The 20,263-nt window shown below is 41.5% G+C and overlaps 1 protein-coding gene across 2 annotated transcripts in view; it reads left to right on the top strand.

Moving 5' to 3' along the window:
* ATP9B (ATPase phospholipid transporting 9B (putative)) overlaps window positions 1–20,263 on the top strand; it is a 2,250,419-nt gene that overhangs the window by 593,623 nt on the left and 1,636,533 nt on the right. For both annotated transcript variants that reach the window (XM_069219789.1, XM_069219790.1), the window contains exon 6: window positions 14,924–14,982. In XM_069219789.1, coding sequence (XP_069075890.1) covers window positions 14,924–14,982 — 59 coding nt within the window. The remainder of the gene's footprint in view (window positions 1–14,923; window positions 14,983–20,263) is intronic.

Genomic DNA, 20,263 nt, shown 5'->3' with positions numbered 1-20,263 from the left:
AAAAGTGAATAAAACATTTTTATAAAAATATATACAAATATTTTAATGTTAAATATTTTTTAAACATATTGTATTAGGCTTTTAACATACATACAATCTTGCAAGACAGGAGTTAGCCCCCCGAACTTACAGTGAGACAAATCTTAGCAGCAGGGTAGGATAATCAGTTGTCAAGAAGCACAAAACCACATAGTGTCTATTTCCTACATGCTAGTGGAAGGGGTTAGCTCAGTTAAATTATCATAGTTATAATATCACCCAGCTGTCGGGTGATGTGGATTGCTTGCCACGTGATTTCAGAGAACCTTACTGGTGCCACAACTATGGGATAGAAGACCTATCTACTGTAGGGTGTGGTCTATAGTCCCCAGTGTGTATACCAGCATATTGCAGTCCCTTGATCCTTCAATAGAGCCCTGGCCGCCCTTGGTTCTCTAAGTCGCACTATGCTCTCATAACCTGCCCATTTCAGCAACTCTTGTCTACAAATTGTCTATCTAGGTCACCTCAGGGCTTTCCAATTTCTAATGATTTCCCTTTTGGCCAGGAGAAATGCTGAGTCCTGAAACTGGCTAATGATTTTTGTTTTAGCAGTATGAGGGAACCAACTTAACAGACAATGCCCAGGAGTACATGGGAGGTCTCTTTCCAGTACCTCAGCTAGTGTGCTCCCTAGTATTCTATAAAATGTGTAGAGCTCCAGAGCATATGAAGGAATTCAACAGCCCCCTCCCCAACAACTACAGACCAATCACAAATGGCCCAGATGTCACAATTCATTGAAGACAATTCTATACTTTCAGACTTCCAAACTGGATTCCGCCCAGGAAGAAGCACTGAATCGGCACTCATGGCAATCTGGGACGATCTTAAAAACACAGTCGACCGAAATGGAGTTGCTGCACTACTTCTCCTGGACCTCTCAGCTGCCTTTGATACGGTTGACCATGACACCTTAACTCTAAGACTCCACAAAGCCGGCATACAAGGGATTGCTCTCGACTGGATTACTTCCTATCTTCACAAAAGATTGAATATCATCCACTCGTCCTCCTTCTCGTCCGAACCCTACCTTGCAAAAGCAGGGGTCCCCCAAGGGTGAATCATCTCACCTTTGCTTTTCAACATCTACATGATATCTCTACCAGAACTGAGCAATGATTTCCATCTCACATGCTACAACTATGCAGATGACACACAAATACTACTTAAATTAGAATGCCCCAAAAACATTGAAAACCTACAAATCTTCAGTTGCCTCAGAGCCGTTGATCAGTGGATGACCTGGAGCCAAACAAACTAAATACCTCAAAAATACTCATATGTGGTGACTGGAAAAATTATGACCCTCTGTGCGTATGGCCTGACGATATCGGACCACCTCCTCAATTATCCAAGGAAGTTAAAAACCTAGGAATCACCATGGGTTCCAAGTTAACTATGAATGCCCAAGTAGACAAATTAGCACGAACAAGCTTCATCACCTTGAAGACTTTACAACGCATCTTCCCCCACCTCGGATTTCCACACAAGGTGCAAGCTACTATCTTGCTTGTACTATCCAAACTGGATTATGCCGATGGCCTCCAGCATGGATCATCTCTATCTGTTATGAAAAAATTACAACGTATCCAGAATTCCGCAGCCAGGCTACTATTACATGTAAAGCCGCAAGCCCACATCTCGCCTGCCTTGAGAGCACTACACTGGTTACCCATTGCCAGAAGATGCACTTTCAAGCTGCTTTGTATCACCCACAAAGCTATACATGGAACAGGACCGCTTTTTATCAGAAAGAAAATGACCAAATACATCCAACAAAGAACCCTCCGCTCAAGATTGGCACCCCGCCTTAGAACACCACCATACAAGAAAGACTATAGGTGGTACATCCTTCTCCGTCCAAGCAGCCAAACTATGGAATTCATTACCCCCAACTATAAGAGCCACAGATAACTTTCTTGTCTTCAGAAAACTACTCAAGAGTTGGCTCTTTCCTTCAAAACCACCATATTCAAACAACTATGAACTGCATATGCCTATGTTGAGAAATATTTTTTCAGATTATGTGTATATTTCTATTTATAGTTTCTAAAGAAAATATGTATCGCTACTATGTCATAACAATAAAATACACACACACTCTTTAAACCTGTTTGACTAAGTATTTTTTACCCATGGTTCTAATTATGTATTGTATGTGCATATGTGTGTGTATTCATGTGTGGGTGTGTGTGTATATATATATATATATATATATATATATATATATATATGTATGTATGTGTATATGTTGTTTCTGTGCTTGGCATGTTCATGGGTCATTGCATGGCTCCTGGGTGGGTTGTTATACTAGATATCTATGAATTCCTGCTCTCATCTTATCACACTTATCTACTCATCATCATAGGTCATGTCTCTATCAAACTATCCTCCATTCTCACTCTGACTCATCCCAAATCCCTTCTACTACTTTCATCTCCTAAATAACTCTACCTAAGCTCTTCCCTCCGCTTCCACATCTAACTCACCAAACCTCACTCTACTACTGTGACCTCCCACACAACCCTACTAAATTCTCCCGCATTTATCTCACCCTGGTACTATGCTCTCCCTAACCCTTCCACATACTCTTCCCTCCTTCACCCCCCTTTACTCATCCCAAGCCTTTGGGTTGAGTAAATGAAGGATATACTCCCAATTAACACTTCTGGATTTCTTTCCTCCTCCTCCCCTCCATTACTCCAGCCAATCTAACTAACAAACTCTCATATCCGCGGCTCAAATTAACTCATAATAATACTAAAACTGTACTCATTATTTCCCAATACTAATCCATCACTAATTCTTGTTGGGTTCCAGAGTAGCATGCTACTCATCGAAAAGCGATTTGACGCCTCGTCAGGAGTAGTAAGCGCTATATAAATATGATTACAATACAATACAATACAATACAATACAATATCTGGGGCATCTGGCATCCTCCAATCCAAAATGGCAGTTGAGCCTCCCTGGGGTGAGGTATGCTCTATGAAGTGTATAGAAATTGTTGACCATAAATCTAGCTTTTCTTGACACCCTGGGTACATGTTCTAGGATACTCTCCCAGTCCTCATCGGTGATGGGGGTTTCAAATCTTCCTCCCATTTATGTTTAAGGGCAGTTAAGGGTAGCATCAAGTCTCTCCACAGTTTCCTGTATAAACAGGCGACCGCTTTGTACGTGCCCGTTGCAATAGCCAGATATTGACAGACTCCTGATTTAGAGGCTTCTGTCGGGCCTTGCTTCCAATGTTTACTGATCGCTCTTGTGGCCGGCCTATGTAGCAAAGAAGCGGCCTTGAGGCAAGCTGCAGTTTATAGCCGAATGATGGACACTAGAGAGGAGGCGCTTCCGCTCCTGTGTCTAAAAATAGGATTCCGACCTGCGAAATGGGTTTGAATGCGGGCACGCAGATGGTATCCAGCGGAACCTGTAACGGGAGGCTGTGACCAAAAAAGATCGGAAAATGTGAGTAACTTTGCCAGGAAAGAACGTATGTAATTAAAATGTGTAAACATAAGAACTTATTATATATATTTATATTCATTTAGTTAATATAAAGACATTCAGAGAAAACGGGCAAAGCTAATATAAAAGAGACCCTGTTGCAGTTGCACGTTGGAGGCTGGATTAAAAAAGAAGAGTATTGTGACAACAGTAAGGTTAGTTATAGAAGTGTGTATATGGCTGTAGAATGAGCTAAAAAACACAAAAGCTCAAGAATGGATACAAATTAAGAAAATCACAGTAAAAGCACATTCAATATAAATGCATGCCCATGGCGGGTGAGAAAAAAGTGGTCTTTGTGGAAATACACTGTTTGATAAAGGAAATGAGAAAAAGCATGTTAATATGGAGAATTTGGTGAATCTGCTTATGAAACAATGACTTATGGAGGTGAGGTTTAGACAATGGTGAACAGAGCCTAGTTTGGACTCTGGTGGTTGTGTGAGCTATGGTTGTTAGATCTAACTATAATATGGACATGTACATTTGTGTATATTCGTTTTGATATTGTTGATATGGGCACCATTTCCGATGTCCTGAGGACACCATAAGATATAAGGCCGAAATGAGTCAACCATAATATTGAGGAGTTCAACGTTAATTGTTGAATACAAAAAGAACAATGCGACTGTACCACATATAAACAACAGGAAGTAATATCCTATTAAAGTTGGTACTAAATAGGACTACCTCAATCCAAAGTCTGTTTGCCTGAAGAAAAGGTTTAGCAGCGGATTTGTCTTAGAATGGTTGAAAAGGAAATTTGGTGCAAAGGACTGGATTTAATTGTTTCACCAAATATATGTAATAGTAAATGTTGAAATGTTTTTTGTAGATGGTGTGTAAATAAGGGAATGTTTTGTCCTTTTGTGTTGTATGGGAGTAATAAAAAAAAGAGACATACATGAAGTTAATAAAAGAGGCATAAGAAATAGAATTCTTTCCAATGATTAATTAATATTTTCATTGTTGATATAATAATTTCGATCTATCCCTTTTGTGTAAATTTGCTGAATATGTCTTAGTTTACTTATAGCATTGCCATCAGGGCAGGTGTGTTTCTCAGTTTATGTTTAAACACTCACTTTTAATAAATGTATTACTAAAGCATGATGCAGTTGCACACTGTCATTTACAGACCGAACATTTCCAAGAAATGTCCAAAAACCCTCCCACTATCTTGCAGCCCTACTGATACAACTATATAATGTATATTAACAATCTGTGAAAATGGGGTTTCAGTAAAATAAGTTATTCTTTGCACATAACCAAGTAAAGTGTTCTGAGTTGTTTTCATTCTATTAAACAAATGTTCATCACACAGAAGTACAAGCTTTCACAATGTTTGTACAATTCACTTAGCTATTTAAATCTGTGTTAGGAAAAACCTGACAAAATCCTGGAACCCTGCAGTGAGAAGGAGTATTAATTGTAAGAAAAACTGACTTTTGAATTCTGTCTGTGAACACAGAGCAAACGTGAAAAGAAGAAGATTTAAAGGCTTCCTTATTGCTCCTTCACTTTCTGACTGAACAGAACACCTGTTCTTTGTCAACTCACCAGAAGGGGCAAGTAGGTCTTAAAAATAGCTTGACCTGATAAATTATGACTCCCCATAGCGAGTGGTCCAGTAGCTGTTTTGAGGCCTGTCGCAATGAAAATTTAATATTCACACTCACCTTTCACCATGTGGGCTGTAGCCTATATTATAAGCATGATGACTAAGTGGTTTACTTGACATAACTGAAACCCATTCCTGATAAGGAGCATTTACTAATCACAAACTACAGTAGATTGATTAGGCTCATGGGAGAGATTGTTTCTCCATTTGTTGGCACTTCACTGAACTTTGAAAGAGTGTATATCAGTTCTGCATTCTGGAAATGATTTCTTAATATAACCAATGTCACATTATTAGTTCAGGCCTGGCTACATTTAAACCCTTTAATTTGATGAATTGATAGCTTACTGTACAGTACTGGCGTTCTGATAGCGAATTTCCAGCAAATAGAATTGGCTGGTAAGGTTCTTTTCTAATTTGGCTGAGAAACTATTGCCTTGACATACACAACATTGGTAGATTTTACCTTCCTCGCCCTACCCCAGTTTTTTAAGTACTTTCGCCCACCTACCTTTATAACCTTTGCCACTCTGTTAATCTATGCTCACAGTGTCTCCGTTCCAATGCTGAAAGCTGCTCTTTTTCAGGTTGCCAGCCTGGCACCAAGCCATCACAATGAAAAATGAACTTTGTTTTGTGCTTGCCTCCGCACCTGCAGCTTAGCATTATATGCCCACAAGACCTTCCCATGCATTACTTCCCTCATCTCCCATTGATGTGTTAAAACAAACTCTGTTTCCTTAGGGTTAAGGTACCTAGAGAAATATGATTCAAAGCATTTGAACATATTTATGCATCTGATTTCAAGGAATCAAGATTTATTGATCCATTTGAGGCACGACACAGGGAAGACTACTCAGAACATACAACTTCTTACCACTTTTACACCTAAATATCAGCTTATTCTAATACCTTAATTATGCGATTGGGTAGGTTACTTCTCCAGAAGTAAACTTCCTTTCTTTTTCATAGGCACTCTGCAGAAGGTAGCTAGCAATTAAGATCTTTGCCTTGGTTTGAATTTCTACTGAAATTAAGACCAATCAACACACACACATTTTCGACCTGCAGAACCACAATCTGAACCCTTCATCTCTTTCACTGAGGTCTTGAAGGGCCTGTGGCGGGCTGCCCGTAACCTGCCCGCACTTGAAGCAGACTTGTGCTGACTCTGCCGGTATCGCTCCAACACAACCCGGCATTCCCACCAATGAGTGGCGGGCTTCGGGTCCAAGGCGGGACGTGCGTAGGTCAAAAGGAGCAGGGACAGGATCAGGAGAGAGAGAGGTGAAGGAAGGCGACGAGGAGGTGAAGGACGGCGGTGAGGAGAAAGAAAACAGCATGGAGGAGGAAGCCTGCGCGTGAGGAGGAGACGGCGAGGGGACGGAGGACGAGGAGTCCCTGTGTGATGAGAGGTCTTGGACGACAGGAGCGTGGTTCCTTGCCAACCGATGGGAAAAGAGCAACCCAGTGCCCAATGGAGGCCCAGCACCACGGTAGCCCGGGAAGACGGAGCGCTGAATCCCGCCACGCTTCTGGAGAAGCGTGGCTATACCAGGTGTGTGAAAGGGGAGGACAAGTGGCCTGAGGGTCGGGAGGACGGGAGAGGGAACACTAACGGGACCACCAATTGTGCACTGGGGAAAACGGGAGTATAGGAAAGGGCATAGAGAAAAACCGTATAATAGTATCACCAAGGCACCGCGCACAGAAAAGAGCACATACACTGTATAAAAGTCAGAACCAGTCCAAACATAATAGAGGAAATATATAAGAAGAGGAGAAGTGATCCAGTCAAGAGAGAGAAAATAGGGAAAAACCCCACACTAAGAAGACAGAGCACGGGAGACGAAAAGAGATCAGAAAAAGGAAAGACAGGAGAAACTGAAGCAGAGTCAGTGACAGAAAGGGGAAAAGAAGAGGACATCACCACAAACCAAGAAAAGTGATAAAGGAAAGAAAAAGACGTCAGGAAAGGAAAAGTACAAAGTAAAAGAGGAAAACCAGGAAGAGATAGAAAAGTGGTGGATACAAAACGAGTGCAGCAACAGTCACTTACGGTTATCTCTCTGTTTCTCTTCGCATGCGCTTCCCGGGGAACCTATGAGACGAAGAGAAACAAGAAGAAGAGTGAGAAGCAAGACCCCATAGAACATAATCAGAAAGCCTGAAGAAACAAAGAGAAGAACACCCTAACCACAAGAGCCACTGTTCCAAGTTATCCATAATAAATATCACTTATAAATCTACCGACCGATTCCTGCGTGATTACTAACCTGCAAAATCTCTACAAGTGGTCTCAGAAGTGGGATCTAGAGGACCGCCACCATGGAAGAGAAACCCACCATGGCAGATATGATAGCCCAGCTGGCTGAGGGGCAGCGACACCTCCAACTCGTGTGGGAGCAGCAGATGAAAGAAGCCAAGGAAGAACGTGAGGTGTTACAGACAGCTCTTAAAAGTCAAGCGGCAATTATAGCGAATAACCAGCTGGTACACAAAACAGCACTGGGAAAGCTTACAGACACCATCGCACATACAAAGGTTCACCATAATGTACCAAGTAGTGTACTACAGCGATACCAGGAACAGGAAGACCCAGACTCTTTCTTCATGAATTTTGAAAGAGTTTCCAGCACGGCAAACTGGCCAGAGGAAAAATGGGGACAATATATAGCACCGCTACTTACAGGCCACCTACCAAGCTCTTAACCCAGGTGGCACTCTACCTTATAGAGAAATAAAGAAAACCATCTTGGAACGTATCGGGCGGGACAGGGAAAGCTATCGCACTAGGTTCCACCACTTTAAGTGGCAGCCTCAAGAGAACCTTCGCACATTGTACTACAGAGTTCAGCATGCAGCAGGGAGGTGGTTACATCCAACCGAAATAAACAGGGAAGAAATGTTTGATACCATAGTCCTGGAACAGTACCTGGATGCCTTGCCTTCCACAACCCGCAACTGGGTCAGACAACATCCTGGACTGACTAATGAGACAGCTGTAGACCTCGCATGTGCATATCATCGAGGCCCGGACTTCCGGGCTACAACTAGCAGACCTCCGCTTCCCTCCCCGACCTACCATAGCAAAAACCACCCCCCATCGAGCTGCGCTGATACACGGTCCGGAACGATCCCATCCGACAGCAACGGCGACTGCCAGCTATCTGCCCACGGGTCCCCAGTGCTACCACTGGTCAGAATGGGGGCATATCGCCAGACATTGCCCACACAAAAGAGACACTGAGGAGCCCATGGAGATTGGACTGACGAGAGGGCGGGTATTCTGGTCCGGAGGGGAGAAACCAAAGTACACCCTATCAGTCTTCATCAATGAGGTAGAGAGAACAGCATTAATTGACTCAGGGTGTAGTCAGAGTGTAATCAGGCAGGCGCTGGTATTACCCGGTCAAGAGGATCCACAAACCCAGGTCTTAATTGCATGCGTACACGGCGACCAACGATACTACCCAGTGGCCACCATACGATTGAATTGGAGAAACAAAAACGAGACAATAAGGGTGGGTGTACTTTCACAACTGGGTGAGGATATCATTCTAGGAACCGATTATGAGGATTTTACCACTCTCTTAACCAAAGCAGGACAGGAGCATACCCTTAAAGCCTGGTGGGAGGAGGTACCCATTGAAGCTGGTATGGAGGAGACCAAAGAACCCTGGGTAATCCTCAGTCGAAAACAAAAACGGGAACAACGGCATAATTATGCACAGAACGCACTGAAACGGGGTAGCACAGAATCGGCCAGTAGGGTATGCACCATTACAGGAGATTTTCAGCAGAATCAGTGCGAGGACCCCACTTTGAAACATGCATGGCATCAAGCATTGACTCCTGATGAACATATGGTAGGTCCCGGGTTCTTGATCCAAAATAACCTATTATATAGGAGGCCCACTACAACGGGAGGGAGAGACCTACAAATAGTGGTTCCCAAGAGTCATCGACAGCAGGTGTTTCACCTGGATCATGGGGATAACAAGGAAGGGCATCTGGGAAGGGAGAAGACAGAGGAAGCAATATTACGATGCTTCTATTGGCCTGGGGTGTTTGGGGAAATCCGTAAACATTGCTCAGAATGTCCAAAATGCCAACTGTATAACCCTTCTCCACACAGACCTGTTCCCCTCAACCCCTTCCTATCATAGACACGCCTTTTTCCAGGGTTGGGATGGATATTATCGGGCCCCTCACACCCTCAATCCGGGGACGACAATATGTATTGGTATTGGTAGACTATGCCACTCGGTATCCGGAAGCTATTCCCATACCCAGCATGCACACGAAAGCCATTGCACAAGCGATGATTGAATTCTTTTCTAGGGTGGGATTCCCTAAGGAAATATTAACCAATCAAGGGACCCCCTTTATGTCCAGACTCATGTCAGAGGTGAGCCGATCACTCAGTGTGAAACAAATCAGGACGTCTGTCTATCACCCTCAAACAGACGGGTTAGTAGAGAGGTACAATAGGACAATTAAGTCCCTCCTCAGAAAAAGCATTTCCGAGGCAGGTAGAGATTGGGAGAAGAAATTACCTCTTGTGTTATACGCCATACGTACCCATGTTCAGACCTTCCTGGGACATAGTCCCTTCGGGTTGTTGTTTGGTAGACAACCCTGTACTATGCTCGAAATGTTGGCTGAACAATGGGAGGAAACAGAGGACGATGTAAAAGATCTCTTGACATATACCCGTGACTTAAGTGCAACTCTCCATACAGTGTGGGAAGAAGCCCACACCGCCTTACGAGAAGCCCAAATGAAACAGAAACAGGTGTATGAAAGCTAGAAGTGTTCTTCGTTACTTGAAGGTAGGAGATAAGGCGTTAGTCCTGCTCCCTAGCAGTGAAAACAAACTGTTAGCCCGGTGGCAGGGGCCTTATGATGTTATCGAACAAATCAACCCCACTACCTATAAACTAGCCATTCCCCAAGGTATCGGAAGGGAGCAGATTTACCATATCAATATCCTTAAAAAATGGCAAGAACCCTCATGTGAGCAACCCGTCCGGTATATCACACACAATGCCTCAGAGGAGATCCCCTATCCCTTTTTCCCTTCTAGAGCTCAGTCTGACACTCAGACCCCATGGATAAACCCCATACTAACAGATTCCTATCGTAGACAACTCACCCAACTGATAGATAGAAATACAGACATCTTTTCTAAGTGTCCAGGTAGAACAGATCTAGTACAGCACCCCATTCGGCTTAAGTTAGATAAGCTATCCCGGCAGCGACCATATTGTATCCCGGAAGCCAAGAAGGTGATGATAGAACAGGAAGTCCAGTCCATGTTGGAGGCCGCCATTATTGAGCCGTCAGCCAATCCCTGGTGCTCCCCAGTTTTACTAGTGCCCAAATCGGACGGAAGCACCCATTTCTGCGTAGATTACAGACGGGTCAACGACTTGACCCACTTTGATGCCTACCCCATGCCACGCATTGATGAACTGATTGAGAGACTGGGCCAAGCCCGGTATCTATCCACCCTTGACCTAACAAAAGGGTATTGGCAAATACCCATGAGACCAGAAGACAAAGAAATAACAGCCTTTGCAACCCCTTCCGGACTATACCAATTCACGGTTCTTCCCTTCGGACTTCATGGGGCACCGGCCACATTTCAAAGACTTATGAACAGAATCCTCCGACCCTATCATCAATATGCGGCAGCATATCTTGATGATATTGTCATATATAGTAAAACATGGGAAGACCATATGACACATTTAGATGACGTTTTACGGGCACTGAGAACAGCTCAGTTAACAGCGAATCCGGAGAAACGTTGCCTGGGGCAAACCTGTATAAAATATTTGGGATATGTCGTGGGGGAAGGTCAGGTAAAACCACAAATAGAGAAAATAGAGGCCATCATGAACATACACTTTCCAGGGACGAAAAAGGACATTAGAGCCTTCCTAGGATTGGTTGGCTATTACAGACGTTTCATTCCACAATTTTCCACTTTAGCAGAACCTCTCACCAATCTGCTACGGAAGTCATGTCCCAATACTCTTGTACCACCCACTGAGGCAGAACGACTTAGCTTTGATCGATTAAAAGCCACGCTAACTTCGGGTCCGGTGTTATGTTGCCCAGACTTTCAGAAGCCCTTCATGTTACAAACTGACGCCTCCGATGTGGGTCTTGGGGCGGTACTTTCACAGACACAAGAAGATGGAACACAACATCTTATCTACCGGAACATAGTGTCCAAAGCCAAATGGTGACAAAGTGGATGGATGAATCTCTTTAGAAATTCAAACATAGGAGGGTGACTGCAAAGCCTCTGCAACTGCCCTCTCTAACAAGTTCTTTCGTCCAGCAGGAGTGCAAATGTAAAGATTACAATATGGCCAGAATTTCCAAAGTGTAGAATTCTTCTACCTCAACAACAACAGCATTACCATACAAATAGAGAGGGAGACACTAACAAGCATCAAAAAATGAAAAGACATCTGGGTTGTTCTTTTGCCAGTAAGACCTTTAAACAGTAAAGACCTTTAAATTAGCTAACCTTTGGGGCACGATTCCCTTGTGGGAAAAGTGAGTGAATTGAAGGTAAGGGCAAAATTGCAGATGATCACCTTAAACCATTGTTAACTTTTCAGCCTGTTTATTACATTTTTTCCAGGAACCCCCAAAGTCCTCCCCCTGCATCACACCACTGAGCAAGACATATTGATAATTTGTGAAAGTGTAAAGTACCAGGTATAAGTATGCAGTACTTTTTTGTTTGACTCCAAAGGGGAGCTTATACCAAGTCTGCAATTATAGGCTTTTGAGCCTATTGCTCAAGAACCAGTAGTTCAAGATGACTACTTTGACATAGATGCTTCAAGAACTAATAGATTGCACAGGATGGTGTGCCTGCATAAGCCAAATGCCTGTTTTCGTTTTCCTGCTTAGCATTTTCATTGTTGCTTCTTGATATTTAGAACATTTCTAGTTTGCAACACTTTCCTTTGATATTACCCCAGACACAGGGATATTCATCAAATTAATATTGGTGGTTTCTGTGCACTTCCAAGACTTGTTAATGTTTTTGTGTAGTCAGAAACTCTCCTGTGAAAGACAAAGAATATTTGCCAGTTACAAGTGACCTGCTTTTCCCTCTCCCTTAGTTTTGCTGAATTTCTCTTGTCTCATATCAGTGCCTACAGTTTTAATGTACTTCCATGGGTAGAAGAAGCTCCCTCATATCCTAACCCCCTTCTAACAGAAGAGATTAGGCCACATTTACAATGTAGTGAAGCTGAATTGTGTAGAAGTAAATTTGCAGGCACTTCTGTTTCTTCGCTTGGTTGTGTCTTGTACTTTTCTGGTGCCACAAGGAAAACTGTGTATCAGACCTGACATGGAGCCACACAAAGCTGGTAGAGCAAAGGCGCCAACCCAAGTAGATACCCTCTACTTAAGACACTAAGGAACACAACAACTCCTTCCCCACTGGATTTTGGGTTTACCTGATAACTTAGTCTTAGTAAAGCTAATTCTCTGGTGATTCTGCATAAGTCTCTCTTACGTTAAGCAACAATCTTAAACGTTTAAGGTTCTTATGAAATCTACTGCTGGGAGAGAATTTAAGGCAGGCTTGATCTCAAATGACAAACACTTCCCATGTATCTCCAGTTTGGAGTCTGGGAGGTACGTCTTAGTGAGCTGATTACTCTTGCAGGAGTTATAGCTATTATTTTGGCATCAAGATGCACTTCTAAGTGTAGTGAAACAAGTGTAGAGCTTCCCAAACTCATGGAGAGCCTGAAATAAAGATACTATGAAGGGCTGCATATTTTTTAATGTGGCATCTTTTGGTTGGTAGAGTTTACGTGGCTATGGCGAAATGACACCTGGAGCCTGCCTCCACTTTCCTGAGAAAACTGAAACAAGCTGTTGCTAGATTTAGAACTGGCCTTCATAGTAGGTTTCTATCTTAATTCTCTGTGCCCCCCTAATGGTTTTGAAACTGGTGTTCTTTAATATGAAGTTAAAAAACGTTTTTTCATCTTCATCTTTACTTCATAATATGTAGGAGAGCACTAGTGTCTCTGATTGCATTTTTCTCATACAAATAGGGGTAGTTGAGGCAAAGTGCATTATTACGATAGCTGAGAGAAAGAGTCATAAACAGCTTTAAGATATTCTGTCAGTTCAACAGATATTGAGACATAGTTGTGGTATGTTGCAATCTCACCTCATTCCCTTTATCTAGAAACCTGGTGTATTCTTTAGCATTGACTTTCTCTAATTCCCATATTTAGACACGGAATAAATGTGGACGGCTAATGTTTTTCAGGAAAAGCACAATAGGAAGCTTTGAAAAATTGCACACCAATTTCTTTATCAGTTAGAAATTTTAATATCTCTAGGGATGTCATGGGGAGTGTACCGAATAGGTCTTGCGAAACCGAAATTAACTCATACATTTTCATTCAGAATGAAATGATAGGAAAAGTCTAAATGCTCCTAACTCTGTACGTAGCCTTTGTAAAACTAAACCTGCCTGTGAAGTTCTGATCCATTCAGAAACAGAAACTCCCAGAATGGAGTGATGACTTATATCTGGCAAATCTTGTTAAAGGTAATCATCGAAATAAATTATATTAGTTAATTAAATAATCAGGATGGTATCCCATACAGATCCAGTTAAGTATTTTGGGGAATAGCAGATGAATTGAAACTAAAGCCACAGAACTTGCTTGTAATTGCTATATTAGCAGTACTTACAATCAGTGGAAGTGAAAGTACCTCCTCAGCATTCACCAAAAAGAACCTAGATTTTAGTAGACTTCTACTCATTTAAAATAAATAAATGTGAACTGTATGGTGTTATATTCAGCAATACAAAGGATATAAATTGAACATGAGACTTGGCCAAGGTGTAAAACAGCTGGAGTTATTTATTAAAATAATTCCAAAAACCTGTATATGGAATAGGCTGAAATGTGTAGAGTTGAATAGAACCATAAGCAAAATAAGAAGATTGTTGAACAAAGGATAACTATTTAGAATACTGAAGGTTGTATATTAATAAATGGGAAAAACAGACGCCACCAATTGGGCATAAGATCACCTCAATCCAACATACTGTCTGCACTTCACCTGGACAGATTGCTCTGGAAAACATTCCAAGAGGGGTACATGGTAGGCAAGTCTCTCTTGTGATATGCATACAATGGGACCTCTTGCTCCCTCTGCCCATATTGTGAAGTTTGTTATCTTGATGTAAGCTCCAGGGTTGAATTATGATTTATCAACAAAGTGCAGGACACTTCATGGTGGGCATTCTCTGTAGATTCACACAGCATTATCTGTCTGAGAATTGTCAAAATGGGTGTATGTTCCCCATTGGGGAGAAAAACATAAAACTGAAATGGTGCAAGTATTGTGTGATATGTAGCCCATACTGAAGAAAGAGCATAGGTATGCATGCTTCTATCTTTTTGATATACCTTTTTATGAAAAGTAAATTTTCTATTACTAGACGTTTTTAGATGAATGTGCCTGGTCGTATGGGTAATACCTGCTTTGTGGAGACATGTTATAGTGTAAGTAGGTTTATTTCTCAAATGATTATCATTTGGATAAACCTCTGGATCTGTCCACTATTCTTTAGTTGTTCAGAGTTCAATAATAATAATGTTTGAGTTAACTTTATTTTAAGATTCTATTAATTCTGGAGTTGTTGGATGTAACTTTTTTCTTTTCTTTTCCTTTTTAAAGGTAAAGTGCAAGTAAAGAGTTCAGACATACAAGTCGGGGACCTCATCATAGTGGAAAAGGTTTTTGCTTTTTTTACATTTATTTAAGAAAGTAGTGCTTATTGTATTATATTTATTGGACGGTGTTTATATGAAATAGATGTGACATTTCAAGCGAGAAAAACACCGTTACTCATTGATGTCGTCTCGCTAAAATGATTATTGCACATCATGCTAAGAAGATTAGCACCAATTCAGCTAAGGAGATGTTTTTGTTCTGTCTCCATGAGGAATACAATGCATCTCCCTGAACGGCATGCACACACAGTAAATTAACTCATATTTTGCATTTTGTGGCACATTGCTCTATACAGGGAGTGCAGAATTATTAGGCAAATTAGTATTTTGACCACATCATCCTCTTTATGCATGTTGTCTTACTCAAAGCTGTATAGGCTCGAAAGCCTACTACCAATTAAGCATATTAGGTGATGTGCATCTCTGTAATGAGAAGGGGTGTGGTCTAATGACATCAACACCCTATATCAGGTGTGCATAATTATTAGGCAACTTCCTTTCCTTTGGCAAAATGGGTCAAAAGAAGGACTTGACAGGCTCAGAAAAGTCAAAAATAGTGAGATATCTTGCAGAGGGATGCAGCACTCTTAAAATTGCAAAGCTTCTGAAGCGTGATCATCGAACAATCAAGCGTTTCATTCAAAATAGTCAACAGGGTCACAAGAAGCGTGTGGAAAAACCAAGGCGCAAAATAACTGCCCATGAACTGAGAAAAGTCAAGCGTGCAGCTGCCACGATGCGACTTGCCACCAGTTTGGCCATATTTCAGAGCTGCAACATCACTGGAGTGCCCAAAAGCACAAGGTGTGCAATACTCAGAGACATGGCCAAGGTAAGAAAGGCTGAAAGACGACCACCACTGAACAAGACACACAAGCTGAAACGTCAAGACTGGGCCAAGAAATATCTCAAGACTGATTTTTCTAAGGTTTTATGGACTGATGAAATGAGAGTGAGTCTTGATGGGCCAGATGGATGGGCCCGTGGCTGGATTGGTAAAGGGCAGAGAGCTCCAGTCCGACTCAGACGCCAGCAAGGTGGAGGTGGAGTACTGGTTTGGGCTGGTATCATCAAAGATGAGCTTGTGGGGCCTTTTCGGGTTGAGGATGGAGTCAAGCTCAACTCCCAGTCCTACTGCCAGTTCCTGGAAGACACCTTCTTCAAGCAGTGGTACAGGAAGAAGTCTGCATCCTTCAAGAAAAACATGATTTTCATGCAGGACAATGCTCCATCACACGCGTCCAAGTACTCCACAGCGTGGCTGGCAAGAAAGGGTATAAAAGAAGGAAATCTAATGACATGGCCTCCTTGTTCACCTGATCTGAACCCCATTGAGAACCTGTGGTCCATCATCAAATGTGATATTTACAAGGAGGGAAAACAGTACACCTCTCTGAACAGTGTCTGGGAGGCTGTGGTTGCTGCTGCACGCAATGTTGATGGTGAACAGATCAAAACACTGACAGAATCCATGGATGGCAGGCTTTTGAGTGTCCTTGCAAAGAAAGGTGGCTATATTGGTCACTGATTTGTTTTTGTTTTGTTTTTGAATGTCAGAAATGTATATTTGTGAATGTTGAGATGTTATATTGGTTTCACTGGTAATGATAAATAATTGAAATGGGTATATATTTTTTTTTGTTAAGTTGCCTAATAATTATGCACAGTGATAGTCACCTGCACACACAGATATCCCCCTAACATAGCTAAAACTAAAAACAAACTAAAAACTACTTCCAAAAATATTCAGTTTTGATATTAATGAGTTTTTTGGGTTCATTGAGAACATGGTTGTTGTTCAATAATAAAATTATTCCTCAAAAATACAACTTGCCTAATAATTCTGCACTCCCTGTATACACATAATTTGCTTTGGGGACTGCCATTTTCCTAACCTTGTTAAACATAGGAACGTATGTAATATTTGCAACCTATCCTTCCTTAATTACTGCTCCCTTGACAACAGCATTGAACAGGCTTATGCAGAGTGTGAAATACTATTCCTTTTTGTGCACTACAAACTACCTGTATATTCTCACACTTTCCTTGTTCTTTTAAAAAAAAAAACAGTCTAAAATTGCCTTGTCCAAACAAATAACTGAGCAGTCAGATGCACTTCTCACTAGATGCCTTTCAAAGTTTTAAATCATGTGACATATGATCACGAGTCACTACCCACTGCATACCCCTTGATCGTCCAGCAATGATTCTGATCCTTATTAAAAATCAAATATTTTAATGTGTTGTATTTCGCATGGAGTGAAACAAGTCTTCTTGTGAGCAGATAAAGCATTTTGTTGACCACAGACCTGAGTCAAAAGAAGGAAAACTTTAGCGTGTGCCTCAGGTTGTAAATCAGCATAAAAAAATTAGGAAACGTTGATGTATAAACCTTTTGGTTTATACAATACATCCCATCATAAGCACACCTCATTTATATGGTCATGACAGAAGCAAGTAATTTACTAGTTTAACATAGCATCCTACAATCGAAGTACATTTCCCCCTGAAGAGTAGAAAAGAAGACTCATTGTCATCTCTGTGATAAAAGTTTGATTTAGCGGTCAGTCAGTCAACCATGTTTATTTGGCTTAAAGAAAAAAAACACAAAAGTACAGTTTATAAGTATACAGTAAAATCAGCATTAAAACAACCGTTCACTGCAATTACAAAAACTCCTGCAAACATTGAATCAAGAATCTCTTAAGTTTCAAACATCTCACATATCTGAAAAAAATCTATATCGAGATATTGATTTCAAAGAATGTTTACAAGATATGAATGTACGTTTTAAACAGAGAGGCTATATTAGCAACATTATTAAGGCTGCACAAGAGAGAATCAAGGGAGTGAAGAGGATTGAGACACTATCACCACGTTTGAAATCACAAGCATTGGACACTAACGGATGATTACGGACTATACTAAAAGTTCACTTATCATGAGAAAGATGATGAAACGACGTTCCATTCTCAAACAAGACAATATTTTGAACAATTTTACTTCGTCGGGCCCGCTGGTCACATATAGAAGAGGAAGATCGTTGAAGAACATGCTATGTCGGACTTATCCACGATCAAAGAACAATGAAAACTGGCTAACAATAAGGAATTTAGGTTTTTACAACTGTGGTCATTGTGGTGTATGTAAATGGGCTTGTCATGGGAAAAAAGAATATGTGGACTATAGTGGTAAAGTTCATAGATTAAGATCACATATGACCTGTGGCACAAAGTATGTAATATACATCATAAAGTGCAAATTTGAACGTATATATGTTGGTACCACGGTACGTGCTTTGAGAGTAAGAATTGGGTAACACTTGCGGGCATTAAAACAAATGGATGAAAGGTTTCCAATTGTACAACATATATTGTCATGCACAAATCAGAACACAGATTTAAACATTACAATTTTTGGTTTGGAACAAATCCTGTGGACCCCAGGGGAGGTGATAGGGAATTATAGTTGAGACGTAAGGAATCACTATGGATCATGAAATTACAAGCGGTGGAGGTGGGTCTTAACACAGACCATGAATTAGAGTATTTCTTGGGAACATGAACATAGCATTAAAATTAGTTAATGCTAGGGAAACAGAGACACATGCACGCATAGCCTTTAACATAGTATAATATGGGGTTCATAACAGGATTTTATTCTTATTTGGAGTATATTGACGATTATCAATAACTTTGGATGAATATTACTAAGGCTCTTATAAGCGTTTGAATATAGAGACATTTTAGATTGAAGATACTTATATATATACAGGGCTAGGCAGCATAATACCAGCTACATGATGTGGAACTAACATTATTTAAAATATTGCATTAGGGTGCTAACTGGAGTCAGAGGAAGTAATGAGTACAATTACAAAATAGTGTGGTAATTCATAAAGTTTGATATACTTATATTCAGAGTTAAACGCATGACTTGTATGTATGCGAACAGTTTGAGTAGCAATAGAGAAGAGTGACACATGTACACAATATATTTGGTTGAAAATTCGTTTATAAAGAACATGAACTTAGATTACATATAATAGGAATGACATAGGCCTACGCGCATATCTTTTTGCATTATAATTAGTGAAACACAAAGCAAGTGCAAGGTTAACATGAGGAAGAAATCTTTTCCTTGAGGGAACAACGGAATAGTCCCTTTTTAGTTTCTATGAAGTCTAAAAAACCAGGAAATCAAAGTTGGACTAATGAGAGCGAAGCTCTGGCCCACGCTCGAAGTACGTAAAGGCCAGTATTTATGGAGTGAGTACTTGCCGCGCTTACTGACTAAGCGTACTCGCATGCCAACATGATAGAATACTGATATGAAGCAAGAATATAAAATCAGGTAGGTGACTGGAATCGATATGTTTAGCGACGTACTAGTTATTCTAAAACGCTAATATTAGGACATTAAGGCGGTCATTACAACATTGGCAGTAAAAGCCGCTTACTGCCGTGCAGAAGACCGCCAACACACCGCCGCGGAATTCCGCCACAGCTATTATGACCCACATCTCTGAATCCGCCAAAATTCAGACACCCATACAAGTCCGCCACACCAAAAGTCAGTGATAAACTGGCGAAAACAAATCCTCCACCGTCACGCCAACAGAAATACGCCCACACTATCACGACACACAAATCCACGCGGCAGTCTTTCATCCGCGGTATTTCATTGGCAGTACACACCGCCGCGCTCAAAATACACACGCTTACAAAACATCCCCACATTGGACAATTCAAAATACACACACCTGAGACACATACACACACCACTCCCACACACCCATTACAATATAAAACACACACCCACATCACCCACAAACCCCCACGACAAAAAAATCAGAAAGAAGGCCAGAGAGACACCACCAGCAAGAACAACAGCATCCACAGGCACACAACACCATCACCCACACAACTTCCACGTACCTCACACAACACACCACTACATATCACCACACACTCCACCCCACACATCACCTACACCACCCCATGGCACGGCAAAGACACCTCAGGTTCTCGGAGGAGGAGCTCAGGGTCATGGTGGATGAAATCGTCCGGTTAGAGCCACAGCTATTCGGAGCACAGGTGCAGCACACCTCCATAGCTAGGAAGATAGAGCTATGGTGCAGAATAGTGGACAGGGTCAATGCAGTGGGACAACACCCAAGAAATCGGGAGGACATCAGGAAGAGGTGGAACGACCTACAGGGAAAGGTGTGTTCCGTGGTCTCAAGATACCACCTGGCGGTTCAGCGGACTGGCGGCGGACCCCC

Source organism: Pleurodeles waltl, chromosome 2_2 (assembly GCF_031143425.1).
Source record: "Pleurodeles waltl isolate 20211129_DDA chromosome 2_2, aPleWal1.hap1.20221129, whole genome shotgun sequence".
Classification (NCBI taxonomy): domain Eukaryota; kingdom Metazoa; phylum Chordata; class Amphibia; order Caudata; family Salamandridae; genus Pleurodeles; species Pleurodeles waltl.
Note: the sequence above shows the minus strand (reverse complement) of the source record. Positions and strands in the feature narration are given on the sequence as shown.